The 18,645-nt window shown below is 34.3% G+C and overlaps 1 protein-coding gene across 1 annotated transcript in view; it reads right to left on the bottom strand.

The window, feature by feature from the left end:
- Positions 1-562: 562 nt before the first annotated feature.
- The window catches only part of LOC121425279 (39S ribosomal protein L43, mitochondrial-like), an 18,690-nt gene continuing 607 nt past the window's right edge, over positions 563-18,645 (bottom strand). The window contains exons 2-3 of the mRNA XM_041621304.1: positions 12,551-12,660; positions 563-1,638 (exon numbers count right to left, since the gene is read on the bottom strand). Coding sequence (XP_041477238.1) covers positions 1,325-1,638; positions 12,551-12,660 — 424 coding nt within the window. The 3' untranslated portion in view covers positions 563-1,324. The remainder of the gene's footprint in view (positions 1,639-12,550; positions 12,661-18,645) is intronic.

Consider the following 18,645-nt stretch of genomic DNA (forward strand, 5'->3'; position numbering starts at 1 on the left):
ACAAAACGGAGTGTCGAGTGAGTTTGAAAGCCAGCCTGGAGAACCTCTTCATTTTATGAAATTATTGAAATTCAAGCCTTATTTCAAATGACCAGAACTTTGTTATTTCTTTACCATTTTCTATAATTTAGGTATCAAATTAAAGGGGAGATATTGAACTTTTCAAAAATGTGGTTTTCTTTTTGAAACCCAGATACCCCCCGCCAAATGAGTTTTTGATATCCTTTCTTCAACTTGTATTTGCTCACTCATGCGTGAATGAGAAATAATCTAAGTAATATCAGATAAAAGAAGAGATTCTAAGCTTTAAATTAGTAGGTCATTTGTCTATTTTATTTATGATTAAGTAATGATAAATGATCGCTAAATCTCGGTTTCGTTTTTTCTGGGACGCAATGTATATCACAATGACGGGGGATGCATGTGCTCGGCCGCATGAACCGGCGAGCAACTCTAGTTAAATTCTATAACATATTCTCAAAAAAATATTCAACCACTTCATTCTAAAGTCAAATTAAAATCATTGAACCACTGGAAAGAGTAACAGTTACACTTGTATATATATGTTTCTTTTTGTATGAACTATTCTTTGTTTTGATAAATAAGTGATGTCGTGTGTAGAAAGATACCTTGAACATAATTTTCTTCTGCTGTTTTCTCTTGATTGTGCAAAAACTTTTTATTTGAACATACATAATATTCAGTGTATATCATGAAGCTGAATGTTACTCTTACTATAGGGTTCTTTTTAATTGGGTAAGGCAAATCACTTTTGCCACAAAGATAAATTTCTGAAATCATAGTATTGATTGGCTGAATGAGGTTTCAAAACAGCAGGAATAACCAAATGGAGAGAGTGACCAAGGCCCTAGCATGAAAAGTGTTTGATTTTTTGGTGGGTGTGTGGTATCTGAACAATAAGAGTACAGTGTCTTTTTTTACAAGTTGTTAATGTGCTTGGCATGTGGAAAGTGTGATCTTGACCCAATTACACAAAAATCCTTTTGGGCCCTTTACCATTAGAAAAAAAAAATCTTCAGCTTTATTAAAATTATTTAGGATCAATCACAAATAAATTGTAATTAAAACAACTTTTGTCAAGTGAAAAATGACTATTATGTGGTATGTAATAGATCAAAAGTTTCACTTTATTTTAGTACAAAAGCTTTAAATAATCAAAACAGATGACTTAACATGATACTTTCTTGTGATGTTTCTCCATAAGGATCTACAAGAATCATAAACAAATGTCATCAATGGTATTACCAGAGGTTTTTTGAACAGGTCTGAGAGCATTTTAATGTTTGAAATAGTATTCAAGCTTTCATGATCCAGACTCTTTTTGTCTGATAACTTCCCTCAGATGTTCCTCCACTTGGTGTTTATCAAGAACATCCCAAGTCTTTGTCTTTGGGTGAGCAAAGGTAGGTTCATTAGATGGGAACTCAGCAATGTTCAGGTTTGTTGGTTTGTTTACAAATGGATGCCAGGCACCTTGAATACTGGGGAAGTCTGTATGCTGGGACTTGCGCAATCGAACCACCTCATTTCCTGACTGAGTACGTAGAAGCTCAACCTGTGAAGAAACCTCTTCTCTGTCTAGTTTGCTCAGCTGAACAGATCGCTTGGTGCCATTCACTGCCAAGAAATGGTGAAAACATGAAAAAGAAATTGTGAAATGATCTCACCACTTGTAACAAACTCAATGTGGACACAAAATCTGTGGCTTGTGGCCAAAATATCGAAGTTGCAGTAACAGCAAGCTAGCCCATTCTTGCATTTTTTTCTTGTCCCATGTGTTACTAATGAAAAAAAATCATGTAAAATCACCAAATATCATTATGATTTTTGTTAGATGATTGGATTTTTTTGTTTGCTTAAGTTTGAACCTTTTTCCTCTTTCTTTTCTATCCTTCTTTCTTCATCCTTCTATCCTTCCTGCTTGTCCTTTTTTGGTTCCATCCTGATCCTTTATCTCTGTTCATTTTTCTTTCTTTCCTTATTTATCAAATTTCCTTTTTTATTTCCTTCATTCTTTCTTTCCTTAAACTTTTCTTTGCTTCCTTCTCTCTTCCTCTCCCTTTTCTTTTCATTCTTTCTCTCCTTTGATATTTTTTCTCTTTTTCATTCTCTCCTCCATTCTTTCATTGTTTATTTTGTATTTTTCTTCTAATTATTTTCCCTTATTCTTTCTTTCCCTTCCTTCGTTTGTTCCTCCCTAGGCTTCCTTCCTGTTTTTCTTCTTTCTTTTTTTTTCTTTCCATCATTCTTTCTTTTTTCCTTTTTTCTTACTTTCTTTCTCCTTTTTCCTTAGTTTCTTTTTCCTTTCTCTCCTCTATTTTGTCTTTTAGATATTTATTCATCTTCCCTCCCTTTAATTTTCTTTCTTTTATATTCATTTCAAAGAATGATGGAAAACTTTTTTCTCTCTTTTATTCTTTCTTTTTTTTTTATCCTTCTATTATTCTAAATTTCTTTTATTTTTATTTTTTCCCCTTCATTTCCCTTTCATTTGTTATCTTTCTTCTCAATTTACCTCTTTTCCTTTGTCTTTTCTTTCTCTCCATTCTTTCATTCACCCTCCCTTCCAATTCTTTATATTTTTTCACAAGTCTAACACTGTGTAGCCTTCTTTTTTTTTACCTGGCTCAGTCGATCCTCTCATGCAGCGTGCTTTGTTGATTGTCCCGTATATCATTTTGTGAAATCTGGTCACCCTGGTTGACATACTCAACAAAAGATGAGTGTGTCGACTAGGAAAGGCAATGGATAATTGTCACCCCACCATCTTATCAAAATAAGTACCAGTCTCCTCTCCTTCAAGTCTGCCATTATCATGTTACATTCATTCATTAATTCATTGCCTTTCATACATTCATTTATTAAAGGCATTACATTTATTCAATAATTGCCTTATATCTGTATTGCATGAGCTTTTTTAATGTATAGCTTTTTAAATGCATTTTACTATTTTTTTTACTATGTACAGTAACTCATTGTGCCATCAACAACTTGTAAAAAACATGAAATTTCCAGCTCCTGATTGTTAACATGTTTGATTATCAATAAAGACCATTTTTCAATTGAATTGAATTATTAAAGAATACGCTAAGTACTATTCACCTTTTTCAGGTTTTGGTCCATTGCACAAAATAGAAGTAGCTGGATGAAATGTTTTGGTACAAATATGATAGACCTATACAGGGTCTACCTCCCATAGCATAACGAAATTTCAACTCAAAAGTGTCTGTTTGCAGTAGTGCAAGATGTATCCAAATTGGACCTAGCTGATGTCAACCTGGCAAACACACATTTCTTCTCAACATTGCCATTCCTTAACAAATCTCGAAATTGACCAAATGAATATAGCAGTTCTTATACAGTGCATATAAAAAAACAGGACAGTTTTGAAAAGTCTATAAAAAATTTGTTTCAAATGTTTGAAAAGTCTATAAAAAATTTGTTTCAAATTATTTATATTCTTATGTTAATAGATGCTCTGATATCTTTGAAATGCAATTAAGAAATATTCTGTTAATTCTTGAGCGAATATGGGATGTTTTTTATGTTGGGGGTTCAAAAATAGGCTTGTGCTAAAATGGCAGAAATGAGAAATTTGATGATTAGAATTTTGGCCAATCAGCAGACTTCCTCTTAATCTTTTGATTATCTTTGCCATAATTTTCAAATTATGTTGTCAAATTTCATTTAAAAATTAATTTATTTACCTAAATCATTTAGTTTTTCATTTAAACTCTGTTAACCTTTGAAATTTCTTTCATAAGTACGAAAAGAAGACTTTTTGTCATCCCAAGTAAGAAGATTTGCATTATTGGGAGAATTTATAATTATTCAAATCCTTTTTATTATGTGAAACAAATTATGTTATGGTGTCTATAAAAGAAATGAATCCTATTTTCAAGGGGTTATTGAAACCTTCACCAAGTCTTAAGGACAAGTCCACCCAGGGCTACAAAAACTTGATTTGAATAAAAAGAGAAAAATTCAACAAGCATAACACTGAAAATTTCATCAAAATCGGATGTAAAATAAGAAAGGTGTGAAATTTTAAAGTTTCGCTTCATTTCACTAAACAGTTATATGCACATCTCGGTTGGAGTGCAAATAAGGAACTGATGACATCACTCACTATTTCTTTTGTATTTCATTATATGAAATATTTTTATTTTCCTATCATTGTCATGTGAAATGAAGTTCATTCCTCCCTTAACACGTGGAATTCCATTATTTTAACATTTTGTGCTTCAGGCAAGGAGGTCCTAATCATCAAATTCGTAAAATTGAAATATTGTAATTGTATAATTCAAACAATAAAAAACAAGAAATAGTGACATCATTGACTCTCTCATTTGGATGTAACTGGCTCGTTCATATAACTATTTTGTTAAGAATAAGCAAAACTTTGAAATGTCATAACTTTTTTATTTTACATCCGATTTTGATGAAATTTTCAGCATTGTGCTTGTCTGATTTTTCTCCATTAATTCAAATGAACATTTTTCTGGGGTGGACTTGACCTTTTATGTGCTTGGCAGAACAAACAGGAAAGGATTTGTGACTTTCAATGGCAATGGTGTTGCCTATTGTGTCGATTTTGAAGGAGCAAGATATGGCAGATCGGGTAAAATGTATTAAAAAGTGAAGCGAGCAAGCTCTAAAAATTTCCACATTTTTATCAAAATATCAAATTTTGTGATTTTGACATAATATTCAGAAAATATCAGATTGCACTTGGTATGTTTTCTGTTATTTTCCTTCCCACTTTTTTTCTTGGTCATGATTTTTTTTATTTATTTATTATTTATTTTTTTGGGGGGGAGGGGGCACCCCGAGCCCCAACCCATTGTATGCCACAGTTCAAAGGCACCATAACCTTTGTAGCACACAATTAAATGATTTTGAAAAAAACATGCTCTCCCATACTTCGGTTTAAAACGAAAAATGTTCTTGCCCAAACAAGGAATATTCAAAGCTGAAAGAAAACATTAAAAAGGAACAACAGAACCATTCAAGCACATAAGTAGATATGGAAATGATTTTGACCGCATAATTCGAAAACTATGGCAAAGATAATGAAAAGGTTAAGAGGAAGTCTGCTGATTAGCAAGAAGTCCGACCCTCATATTTATCATTTTATGCCATTTTGGTGCAAGCCTTCTTTTAAACCCCAGATAAAAACATTCCGTGTTCGCTCAAGCATAAACAAAACTAAATTATTTTAATGGCATTTGAAGGATAAGACCTCAGAGCACCTATTCACACCAAAATATAGAGATCATAATTTGAAACAAAAATTTTATAGACTTCAAATCTGTCCCGTTTTTTATACTCACTGTATAATGGGTAGTTGAAAGAAGACTTTGGAAAAATATGATTATTCTTTAGTATATTTTTTTAAAGCCAAATTTGTCGTGCGGATGTGACATTGACAACGTTCTCACTAAGTTTCTAAAACTAGTTTATTGGAAACTACAGTGTGTAACAAAAAAAAACGGGCAAATTTGAAAAGTCTATAAAATTTTTGTTTCAAATCATGATGTCTATATTTTGGTGTAAATAGATACTCTAAGGTCTTATCTTTGAAATGAAGTTAAAAAATATAAATTTTGTTCACGCTTGAGCGAACACGGGACGTTTTTTTGGGGGGGTTCAAAAAGAGGCTTGCGCCAGAATTGCAGAATATGAATAATATGATGATCAGACTTCTTGCTAATCAGGAGACTTTCTCTTGACCTTTTCATTATCTGTGCCACAATTTTCGAATTATGCTGTCAAATTTTATTTACAAACTTATCTATTTTCTTGAATTATTTTTTTTTCATATTTTAAACTTCTCTTACCTTTTAATTTTCCTTCATAAGTAACTGAGAAAGAAGATTTTTTTTGTCAACCCAAGCAAGAAGATTTGCATTATTAATTGGGAAAACTTGTGATTATTCAGATCCTTTTATTATGTGAAACAAATGATATCATGTTCCTTTGAAAGACATGAATCTATTTTTCGTGGGGTCATTGATTCCTTGGCCAAGTTTACTTGCTTGACAGGAAACACAGGAAGGGATTCATGTCTTTCAAAGACAATGGTATATTGAGTCAATTTTGAAGGAGCTAGATATGGCAGATTGGGTAAAATGTATTAAAAAGTTGTGAGCGAGCGAAGTGAGCATGCAAATATTCCCAATTTTTTATTACAATACTAAATTTTGTGATAGATTTTGACATAATATTCTGAAAAAATATATTTTATTTTCTATCTTTCCTTTTATTTCCTGTCCACTTTTTGTCTTGGTCATGAATTAGTTTTTAATTGGGGGGAGGCATCCCAAGCCCCCGCCCATCTGTGTGGCACTATTCAAAAAGCACCTTAACCTTTGTAGCACATAATGAAGGGATTTGAAAAATAAAATCATGCTCTCCCATACTTTGGTTGAAAAAAAAGTTGTTTTAGCTTGAAGAAGGAATATTCAAAGCTAACAGAGAGCATATTAAAAAGAAACAACAGAACAATTCAAGCAAATAATAGATCTGAAAATGAATTTTGACCGCATGATTTGAAAATTATGGCAAAGATAATGAGAAGGTTAAGATGAAGTCTGGTAATTAGCAAGAAGTCCGATCATCACATTTCTGATTTTAGGCCATTTTGGCGCAAGCCTCCTTTTTAATCCCGTGTCTACTCAAGCATGAACGAAACTAAATTTTTTCAATAGCATTTGAAAGATAAGACCTTAGAGCACCTATTAACACCAAAATATAGACATTGTATTTTAAACCAAAAATTTTATACTTTTAAAATCTGTCCCGTTTTTTTTATAGGCACTGTAGTTTAACGCCTGGTGAGAACGTTTGACGCGGTCTTCGAAGCGATCTTCCAAACCAGTTCAAAAACCACCTCGCGATGTAGTTTTCAAGATAGCTTCGACTCAGTAAAATGGTTTTAGTGCACGTGAGGACACAACCGTTCTTCGTGAAGTGATCTTTGCACATTTTGAGCACGCTACTCCACACACTATGTGTGGAATGCCTATACTGCGGTTTCAAATTTCGCACAAAGCATTCAATTCAATTCAATAATGGTTTATTTAAAACATGCCTCGCAGCCAAAGGCTGAATAAAAACATGTGTACAATTTACAATAGAAAAATACTTAAATACAAACATGCAATGACATAAAATTACTAGAACTTCTTATTGTAATGCAAGGAAATAAATTCTTGCAAGGAAATTTATTGTAAATTAAATCATAATTGTATTGAACATAATAAATATTAAGTATGCAAATTATAAACACTATAATGAGGCACATTGTACATGCATGAATAAAAAGTATTAGAAAAGAGAAGATGGGGAAGGATAAAGGCAGCATAGGGAGACAGACAGAAAAGTGAGAAAGGGGAAATAGTAATTAAACGGAGATATACATGTAAATAGAAAGTACAAAGAGAGGATTGGGCCAGAAAGATGAAGATTAAACAAAAGGTATGCATGTATGACAAGAAATCATGTACAGAGTAGACTGAGTGGGCCAAGGCGTAGAATGAGGATGACTATCCTAGCAAATAAAGAAAACTATATCAATCATGTCACCCCACTGAGAGTGTTCCCATAGCAACAAGAATGCTTTATGTGAAGTGGTTTTGAAAACCACTTTTTGAAAACCACTTTCAGGTGATCAAATGGGAACGCAAGAAAAGCAATCCCATTTGATCACCCGAAAGTGGTTTTAGAAAAGCGATCTTCCATACTGGTTTCCTGAACCGATTTCCAGTAAACCAGTTTTAGAAAGTATAATGAGAACGGTGACAGACATTCGGTTATCCAAAGTCACTCATGCATGACCATTTAGGTGCCATTTTTGTAAATTTCAAGTCAATTTTCATACCATTCCTAATTCTATTGTCTCCCTCTTATGCTAGACTTCTAACAAACTGCCTTAAATTGGTTAAGAGTTGCTCTTTCATATAACATGACCTTTCCTTCAAAATACCATCTTAATGCCTTAAAATTCAAATCCAAAATAGTTTTCCTCCAAATACTTCATAATGAAGTGCAAAGTCAGAAAATGGTAAAATAGCCATTAGATAACTTCCTTGTTTTCATTCATTTCGGTCTCAGACTTTCATGGTTTGGTTATGGTATCATCCCTCAAAATTCAAATGTGTTTTATGCATCAGTACTTTATAAAATAGCGCCCTCGAATGATTTGAAAATGTTTCTTTGATTGGGCTCCTGCCCTGCCCCCGTTCCTCATCCAAATTCCTCAAAATTTGGCAGACTTGGTCTCTGATCATCCCAAGTTTTGCACCTGACATTCAGCTTTTCAAAATCACTCATGCATGACCATCCAGGCGCCATTTTGTAAATTTCAAGTCCATTTGCATACCATTTTTAATCCTTTCGTATCTCTTGCATGCTAGACTTCTAACAAAATGATTGTTTAAGAGTTGCTCTTTCATATGAAAAATATGACTTGCCCTTCAAAATGTCATCTTTATGCCCTAAATTCAATTCCAAAATAGTATTCCTTCAAAAACTTTACATTAATTGAAATGCAAAGTCGAAAAATCGTAAAATAGCTGTAACTTCTGTGTTTTCATTCATTTCTTTCTCATATTTTCATGGTTTGGTTTATGGTATCATCCCTCAAAATTCAATGGTGTTTCATGGATCAGTGTTCATTATTAGACATAGTGCCCTCTAATGATTTGAAAATATTTATCTTTATATAGATTGCTGTTTACTCAATTGTTTCTACTAATTAAAATCTCATATTTTCAGTGATTTATTATGGTATTAATGGGCATATGAAGAGCTGTATTTCAAAAGGGGCTAAATCCACTTTTGGCAAAATCATTTTTTTTAATAATACAATTACAAATTATCAAATGCAACATATATTGCATTTGAATTTTGTGGGGGAAAGGTTGGTAAAAATTGATAGAAAATTTGAGGGTTTTTTTCCAAAACGAGCAATATCCAAAACAGTTTTGTTCTGAAAGGAGCTAAATCCACTATATGGTTATTCAAAATTGTCCACTATATGGTTATTCAAAATTGGTTATTTTTCCTATTTTACAAATAGTTTATGCATTCAATTTTTTAGGTACATGTTCACACCATCAGTGCAAATTTTGATGAAAAGAACAGAATTTTACAGTTTTTATGAGTATTTTTGTATGAATCTCCTTTTAGAACTAGATATCGAAAAGTCACTGTCCTTAGAAATAACAAAAGGGTTAAATGGGTTAAAAATGATAGTACTAAGTCTATCAGGGTCAATCCACGTCAAATCAACCAATTTTCAGACAATTTGTCACCCGACCCCCTTCATTTTTCTTTACTGAAAAGTGTTGTAAAGCTCACAGGTGTTGTTAATATGCTAATTTAAAGGCATAAATGTCAAGGTCAAAAGGTAAAGATATTGCTTTATGTATTATTTGGATATTAAAATAGAACCTGAGAGGAACAAGATTTGCAATTATCAGCTTAAAATCATCATTTGTGTTGAAATGACACACAAGTGAAAGTATGTGTAAATACAGTTTAGCGCCCTATAATCATGGAAAATCGACCTGATTTATTGTTTTTGATGATTTTCAGCTGTATTTTTCAAGGTCATTGCCAATTAGTCAAACTATTTGTGATGCATATCCTTTAGTACTAATTACAGACTACCATTACAGACATTTGTTGGCTTTTCATTTCTGATTTATTGCAATTTGAAATGTGCTGATAAATCTGTATGTACCATTTTACATTGGTTTAGGGGTGTTCACGACCGTTTTCGAATGCGTAAACCAGCTATTAAACATTTCGGTCACAAAAAATTTTTAGTATCCCATGAAAAGATAGGTAATTGTTTATCAGTATAGAGAAATTGGTGTTGCTCCTCGACAAGGGGTAATCTGTGACCTTGAACTTGGCAACTTTTAGAAAAAATCCAACTTTGGGGGCGCCCTACAAGAAATGGACACGCACATTTGGGCTAATTTTTTCTAGGTCTGTTGAGCAAGTGATAGTCTTCAAATATGCATAATATTGGGCTCTAAGCTAATTGAATTTGGAAGTTATGAGCTTCCAAACATGCACCCACAATCACCGACTTGGACGCTTAACACCATATACTGTGCATGTTAAGACTAAAAAGTTCTTCCAATTCACAGAAAATGAGCACTCTACCTCATTAAACTTGGTTGCAGCAGTCAATTAAAAATAGTTAATTTTTTAAAACTTGGTTGTTTGGCCACGCATTGGTTCCTAAGGGAGGCTGTATCTTAGCAACGGTTTGACCTTGGTGAAAAATATTTTTTCAGATTTTTCCGTCAGACACTTGGGGGAACATTTGGTGCGAGTTTAAAGAAAATCGAAGGGGGTCGGGTGACAAGCATTGGTTGATTTGACATGGATTGACCCACCATAAATTTACAGAAAAATATCAGAAGTGGATTTAGCCCATTTTGGAAAAAAAACTCTTTCATATGAGCTGAATTTCACATCAGTAATCATCTGTTATATAGATAGTGCCCTCTAATGTTTCGAAATTACTTTGTATCTTTTTATAGATTGCTATATAACTTTGTTTTTATTTATTTAAATCTCATATTTTCATGAATTGCTAATTGTATCATATTTGAGCCGCCTTTCATGCATTTGTTATTATCCATTAGTGAGTTAGCACCCCCTAATGCTTCAGAATTGCTTATCTTTACATTTTTTTATAAATTACCATTGCTTTCTTGTTCTATTTATTCGCATATTTTCAGGGATTTCTTATGGTATTATATATGAGCCAAATTTCACGCATCAGTAATTATCTGTTATAAATGCTTATCTTTGTAAAATATCCACAACGTACCTGTTTCTATTCGTTCAAATCTCGTATTTTCAGGCATTGCTATATTGCTTATTTTTTTATTGCCAAACCCCCAAAATTACATGTCTCAATGCATGCACATCGTTCTGATACGATTAAAGTTCTAGTTTATATTTGGTATTCACTTTGCACTTATTTGGAAAAAAAAACATGTACAAGTAGCGTACTGAATACCTTGGCCCGTATTCTGAACTCTGGTTTAAATTAAACCCTGGTTTAAAGTTGTGGTTTAACTATAGAGGGCCAATTGGGAACAGTACACATCCAATTATTAACTCATATGACAGCCAAACTGTTCATAGATGTCTTGGAATGATAACTGACAAAGTATTTTTTCTCATTATGAAAGCAAAAGAAAAAAAATGGTAAACCAAAAAATATACAACATAAACAGAATTTTTGAATTTTTGGCTCCCCATAATTTTTTAGCACAGAGTTAAACCGTGGTCTAAGTTAACCCTGACTTCAGAATATGGGCCCTTGAGCTTTTCTCTCATGTGCATAAAACACAAACATCTTGACTCTTGATCTTGAAAGCAAACATTCAAGCTGCTATGATGGAGCTTGAAAAAAATGCAAGCAAATACTTACGCACTTGTAAACAAAATTTTCACCTTACACATTTGCTGTTAATAGGAATTGCTTCATAATGTGCAGCTGGCTGTTATTAATTGCTAAGTAAAATCCAAGCAACAGCCTTCCAAAAGCAATTGCTACTTTTTATGCATTTAATGATTTGACTCAATACGTTTATTATGGTGTAATTTGTCTCAGCAAAATAAATGCCATATCTCAATACTAGGAAGATATTGCCGAGCATTATTACATGCGGATCAGAATAAGACAATACAGATAAAATAAACAATTGTAATTGAGCAAACTCATGATTTCATAAGTTCTTTAAACCAAGGTTTAAATTGTTATAATATAGCAGAAAATACAGAAATTAGGATAGCCTTTTTATTGGATTCTATGTATACATGTATCTTGTTTACTTATTTAACTTATGATTAGATATGATGTCCTTTCAGATTCTGTCTGACCTTTCTTTTTCTCTCTTTCTGTCTTTCTCCCTCTTTCTCTCTCTATCTCCTTGTTGCTCTTTCCCACTCTCTCGTCTATTATGATTGCCATCAATGTCATTTTTTTTACACATAATACTTATATTTGTAATCTGCAATTTATTTTTTACTTGTGGGTCTTTCCTGTTCTCCTCCTTTATTCCTTTTTTCCCTCTATCTTTTGCTACACCCCCTCTCTATTCTCACCTTTTCACATGCTCACTCTTGCCAGTCTTGCTCCCCTTTCTTGCTCCTCACCTGCTCTTTTATATACATACACAAATTAAATCTGTCTTTGCATGCAACTCCTCATTTGTACTATTATTGCATTTTAAACATAATGTATATATAATAATATATATATATTTTTTTTCTTTAATGGTCACTGCATGTTATGTATTTATTTATTTCTTTGTTATGTATTTTTTAAAATGTAAACTCACATTGTTAGTCCTCGGACTTTTTGATGAGTATTGTTTAATAAATCCGAATTGAATTTGAATTTGAAATTGAGCATTACAATAACTGGCATTAATCTTAAGAGAATGTAGGTAACATAACATTACACAATAATGTATGAAAATAGTATACTTACAAAACTCAGCAACTATCCTTGGATTAGAAAACTTGTTATGTGGAGTGACGTAAAGAACAATCTGTGGATTCTTACGAGCAAAGTCTATGATATCTTCTTCAACATAATCTCTGGAAACAAAACAAATTATAAAAATTGTTTTTATTAATACAGCCAAAAAATAATTAGAAAAAATAAATTCACTATAGTCTTGAGGCTAACTAGTTAAAATATTGGCTTATAATCACACTAAAAACCATGGTGTTCATTTTCAGCAAATCGTAACTCAGTAAGTAGACGAAAAATAGGTACATTAGGACAAGGTTCGAATCTAACCAGAAGTAGAAAAAAAAAGAAACAAAAAGAGAGGGTTTTGCTGTAGATTTTTTGAAATAGTGGAAGGGACACATGTAATTCTTTCCACTTTTGAGGTGTGGAAACACTGGTTCCAACACAAGAACTCCAGATTAACTTTTACATGTAGGGGAAGGCGGGGTAAGTTGTGACTCTTTTTGCTTTTTGCATGTTAGAATTGATATGATTAAAGGGGAAGTTCACCCTGACAAAAAGTTTATTGTAAAAATAGTAGAAAAATAATAAAAATTACTGCTGAAGGTTTGCGAAAAATTCATCAAAGAATTAAAAAGTTATTAGAATTTCAATTACTTGATTTGTGACGTCATATGCGAGCCTCATTCCTACAGGAACCATACATAATTGGAAATTCATGCATTTTATATTACATAGCATGAGGGGCAGCTGCTCGTTTATGACGTCACAAATACTAAACTTTGAACTCTAATAACTTTCTTAATCATTAACGGATTTTCCTCAAACCTTCACTAATATTTTTTATTATTTTTCTGCTATTTTTACAACAAAATTTCTTCAGGGTGAACTTCCCCTTTAAAGGAAAAGTCCACCCAATATTTCTGGTATTCCATTCTGAGCCATCCAATATAACATAAATATTCATGCTGTTTGAGGCAGCGACCCTCACATGCAATGTTTTGAAATCAGCCGTGAATAATACGTGTGAGGAATTAGATACTGGCCAAAATCACAAATTTTGAGGATGGACACGGAAAGAAATAAGGGCCAATAGTAAAAAATTAAGCTTTTATTTATTGTTGATGTCTTTCTTTAAATATTTGCATTTTTTTCCACTTTTGCCACGCGGGGTATCCAAACTTTTCACTGTCTTGATGTTCGGGTAGGTGACACTCACACTATTGTGAGGTTACTATATGCTTTACAAACCTCGCACAACCAACGTGTTTACGCAATGGATTTTAGAGTTGTCGTTAACATCGCTTCATAACGTGAATGATATTAGCCAAAACCTTTTCCGCTAATAGAGCAAATTGGCTTACCTCCGCCTGGAAAGTGGCTTTGCACGTCTCTTCCAAGGAAAAAAAAGGAAGGTCGTTGGTGGCGCTAACACAATTTAAAACCTTAATTCAGCTTGTTGGTATTTTTCAAACTACATTCATGATTCATTGTAAGCGCAATTCCAATGATTGTTTGATAAAATAGAGACGCCAATAAATGCAATAACTTGAAAAACATACTTTTTATTTTTTCTGTCGATAATACTTTTTGGAAAATATTCAGAACGATGACAAATTCAACAAAAACAAAGAAAATTCTACGGACCTTGAAAGAAGTCCCGCAAGTGCTACCATTCGTTTGTCTTTCCAGTAAAAAGATTCAACACTTTGCCGACTTCGCGTAACGCTTTACAATGAACAATTGTCCATAGACTGTGTACTACGGATAGATTGTCTCTCCACAGCGATTCGAAGACCGCTGATTGGTCAATCGCGCAGATCACGTCATGACCAAGTGGTCCCAAAAATAATTCCTTCGGACTGCGTGCGGGAGTATCGCTGGCGATAACAATATCCGGTCACGTTGTGTAGGTGGGAAATGGTCTTGGTTCGTGAACATAAAACTTGCCCATGTACATAACTTTGAGCGAAAAACCAAAAACAAAATTGGTGATTTAGGTCTAGGTTCACCACGGTTAATCCTTACCTCTACAGCCAGGCATGGGAAGCAAGGCCAGGCGTTAGGGGAGTAACCCTACGTAGGTAATTATGGCATTATCGTGATCCAAGTCCCCCGTGACTCGGATCCACGGACAATTTTTCACAACGTAAAACATGTCCTACCTGTTTCTACCGTACCAACCTACCTCCTAGTTGTGTGTGCCTTGTCTCTTGCAGATCTCAACCAAAGAATGTAGAGCGCCGCGTACGCAGCGTTCTACAATCTTTGGTCCATCTTCACTTTATTGGCGTAATAATTAAATCAGAATTGCATCTACTTCTTTTCAATCTCTATTGCTTTAATTCGTAAATTAGTACTTTTCATATAAATAAATTATGATTATATTTACTTTTTATGTTTCTCACTAGAAAATTTCCTTTATTTTGTCTGCGTTTTTACTAAATAAATCAATAGGCCCTGTCCCTCTTCAATCTCCATTGCTTTATTTCATCTATTCATAATTTACTAAATAAATCAGAATTGCATCTATTTCTTTTCAATCTCCATTGCTTTATTTCATAAACTAGTACTTTTCATATACATAAATCAGGATGATAAAATTCATCTTTTTATGTTTCCCACACTATCAAATTTGCTTTATTTCATTTACATTTTACGAAATAAATCGGCCCCGAGTATCCCTCTTCAGTCTCAATTGCTTTATTTCGTTGATTCCTAAATTACTAAATGAATCAGAATTGAATCTTCTTTTCAATCTCTATTGCTTTGTTTCGTAAACTAGCACTTTTCATATAAATCATGATTATATTAATTTTTGTTATGTTTCTCACTAGAAAATTTGCTTTATTTTGTCTGCGTTTTTACTAAATAAATCAATAGGCCCTGTCCCTCTTCAATCTCCATTGCTTTATTTCGTCTATTCATAATTTACTAAATAAATCAGAATTGCATCTATTTCTTTTCAATCTCCATTGCTTTATTTCGTAAACTAGTACTTTTCATATACATAAATCAGGATTATAATATTCATCTTTTTGTTTCCCACACTATTAAATTTGCTTTATTTTGTTTACATTTTTACTAAATAAATCGTCCCCGAGTACATCCCTCTTCAGGCAGTGCTTTATTTCGTTTATCCCTATTAAATTTACTAAATAAATCAGAATTGCATCGACTTCTTTTCAGTATAAAGCTTCATTTCGTCGTACTTTTTAATTATGCTATAAATAAATCTCATTATATATGTTCGTCATGATTATGCTTTATTTCGTCTATCACGTTTTTAATAAATAAATCAAATTGTATATCTCCCTCTTAACTGTCTCCATTGCTTTATTTCGTCAGGTAAAAAAAATGTCTGTAGGCCTATAATTACTCCTCGTGATTCAAGTCCCCCTTCATCCGAATTAAACCACTGTGTCACTTGTTTCCTATTTTCGATGATGAATTATTAAGATCAATAGAATTGAAATAAAACAGTATATACTACTCCTCGTGATCCAAGTCCCCTCTCCTAAAAATACAAAACGGCAATTAACCCATTGATATTCATTTACCCCTCATTTCTCTCCTCTTCAAAACCACTCTGTCACTTTTAGACAGTTTCCTAGAGATGATTAATGAATATTTTCGATAAGAATCATTAAAATCAATGAAAATCACATTAAAAACACTATTTAACTGTCTAAATACTCCTCGCGATCCGAGTCCCCTCTCCTAAAAATACAAAACGGCAATTAACCCGTTGATATTCATCTACCCCTCATTTCCCTCCTCTTCAAAACCACTCTGCCACTTTTAGACAGTTTAATAGACATGATTAATGAATATTTTCGATAAGAGTCATTAAAATCACTGAAAATCACATTAAAAAACACTATTCAACTGTCTAAATACTCCTCGTGATCCGAGTCCCCTTCCTGTGTTGAGTTCATCCAATTTCCCATAGGAGGGGACTTGGATAACGAGGAGTACTATTACTCGTGATCCAAGTCCCCTCTCCTAAAAAACAAAACGGCAATTAACCCGTTGATATTCATCTACCCCTCATTTCCCTCCTCTTCAAAACCACTCTGCCACTTTTAGACAGTTTCCTAGAGATGATTAATGAATATTTTCAATAATAAGAATCATTAAAATCAATGAAAATCACATTAAAAACACTATGTAACTGTCTAAATACTCCTCGTGATCCGAGTCCCCTTCCCGTGATGAGTTCGTCCTATTTCCCATAGGAGAGGACTTGGATAACGACTAGTAGTACTCCTCGCTATCCAAGTCCCCTCCTATGGGAAATTGGACAAACTCAACATGGGAAGGGGACTCGGATCATGAGGGGTATTTAGACAGTTAAATAGTGTTTTTAGTGTGATTTTGTCTTATTTTGTGTTTTGATCATTGTTTCATCAACTTGGAAGAATATACAGCCACAGGAGAGAAAATAAAAAGACTATTTTTGTCATTTGAAAAAGTGTCCGAGTCAGTTGTTATTGTGTCAATGGGAAAACGTGTGGTGGAAGGAAGTCCCAGCTCAGTGAGAAGCTTCGCACCATTACACATCGCGAACAATAGATTTCTTTTGAAAATCTTCCAACCGTGGATTCTATTGAAAGATTAATGCTGGTTTTATTATTGGTTTTATTGTTCGAGGCATGTATTAGGGATATCTGAGCACTTATGGGTGAAGGTAGACCAAAAGCTTCGGTCTCTGTTTTGTTGGTTGTTCAGCTGAACTCCGTTGGCTTCACTCACCAAATACAGAGACCGAAGTTCTAGCGCGATCTGTACAGGGGACTCAATGGCCATATGTTTGTGTACTTAAGATCGGATAAAACGGGGAAGTGAATTTGCGCGACAGCCGAGGTAAGTCACTGTTTTTGTTCCTTTCAACTTCATTTTTGTCAGTTTTTTGGCAATTAATGCCAAGAGATAATATAAATTTGCATTTTGGTCGAATTAATTTTCAAAATTAATATTCATTAAAGACAAAAATTGAAGAGCCCCGACAGGGGATTTTGCATTGCAATTCCCCTAATGGTGGCTGCACGATAGCGAGCCGTCTGTGTATGAGGAGAAAAAAAGAAATGTTAAAAAACTCCTCGAAACAGACGGCTGCCAGCTGTCTAGGAGACTAGGGTGAAGGATGAAGAGTATAATGGTATATATCAAACCAACGGTAACCAGCGTTACTTGTCATGGCGGGGGGGGGGGGGTCGGTTATAGAATGAAGAAATAATAATGCCTAAATAAAGTCCTATAATAATGGCATTAACGGCCTGCCATACCCAGCACGTACATACGCATTACTGAACTACCGTTAACAACACTCATTCAATGAACAAGGTTATAATATATAACAACGGTCGTGGAGCTGTTTTGCCTGAAGTTAGCAACCTAAAATAATTTAGACCCCTAAAATACAGGATTGCCTTGTCCCCAGTGACTTGGATCAGTTGGATGACGATAAGGCCGAAGATTTACCCCCAAGACGCCAGAGCTACCAAGTCTCACGCATTGTGCCTGAGACTCACGCATTCAGGGTCCGTCTCACGATCTCACGCATAGCACCCATTTTTCTCACGCATCGGGACCCGACAGAAAAAAAAGAGAAAAAGTAGCATTATTCGCCAGATTATACGACTGGCCGACCGCTTTCGCGTCTAGCCCGGCACGCGAGACGAATCGAGAGTGCACAGCTAGTACGTGATACGATGAATAGCGTGCGGGCATCGCATAGTTTTGAAGCCCATTTCTCATGCGCGCGCGCGCGCCTTTTCGCAACGTACGAGTGTAAGTACTGGCCGCGCGCGCACAGAGACGTCGAGTCATGAAAATCTCACGCATAACATTTTTTTGAACTTGGCATCTCTGAGACGCCTCCAGGCTATCCATGTGTTGAGAAACGGGCCCCTGGGCTCCGGCCCGAGCTGGGCCGGGTTCACTTTAACCCAGGGAGCGCCCGGCCGCGAAGCGGGCCGGCGCTCCCTGCCCTGGGCACTCATTCAATGAACAAGGTTATAATATAACCTTGTTCTCAGTTATATCTCCATGTGTGGCAAAATAAGGGTGGCAATGTTTGGCTTATTTTCTCTTTTTCTTTGGGG

The sequence above is a fragment of the Lytechinus variegatus genome, chromosome 12 (genome assembly GCF_018143015.1).
Source record: "Lytechinus variegatus isolate NC3 chromosome 12, Lvar_3.0, whole genome shotgun sequence".
NCBI classification, from domain to species: Eukaryota; Metazoa; Echinodermata; class Echinoidea; order Temnopleuroida; family Toxopneustidae; genus Lytechinus; species Lytechinus variegatus.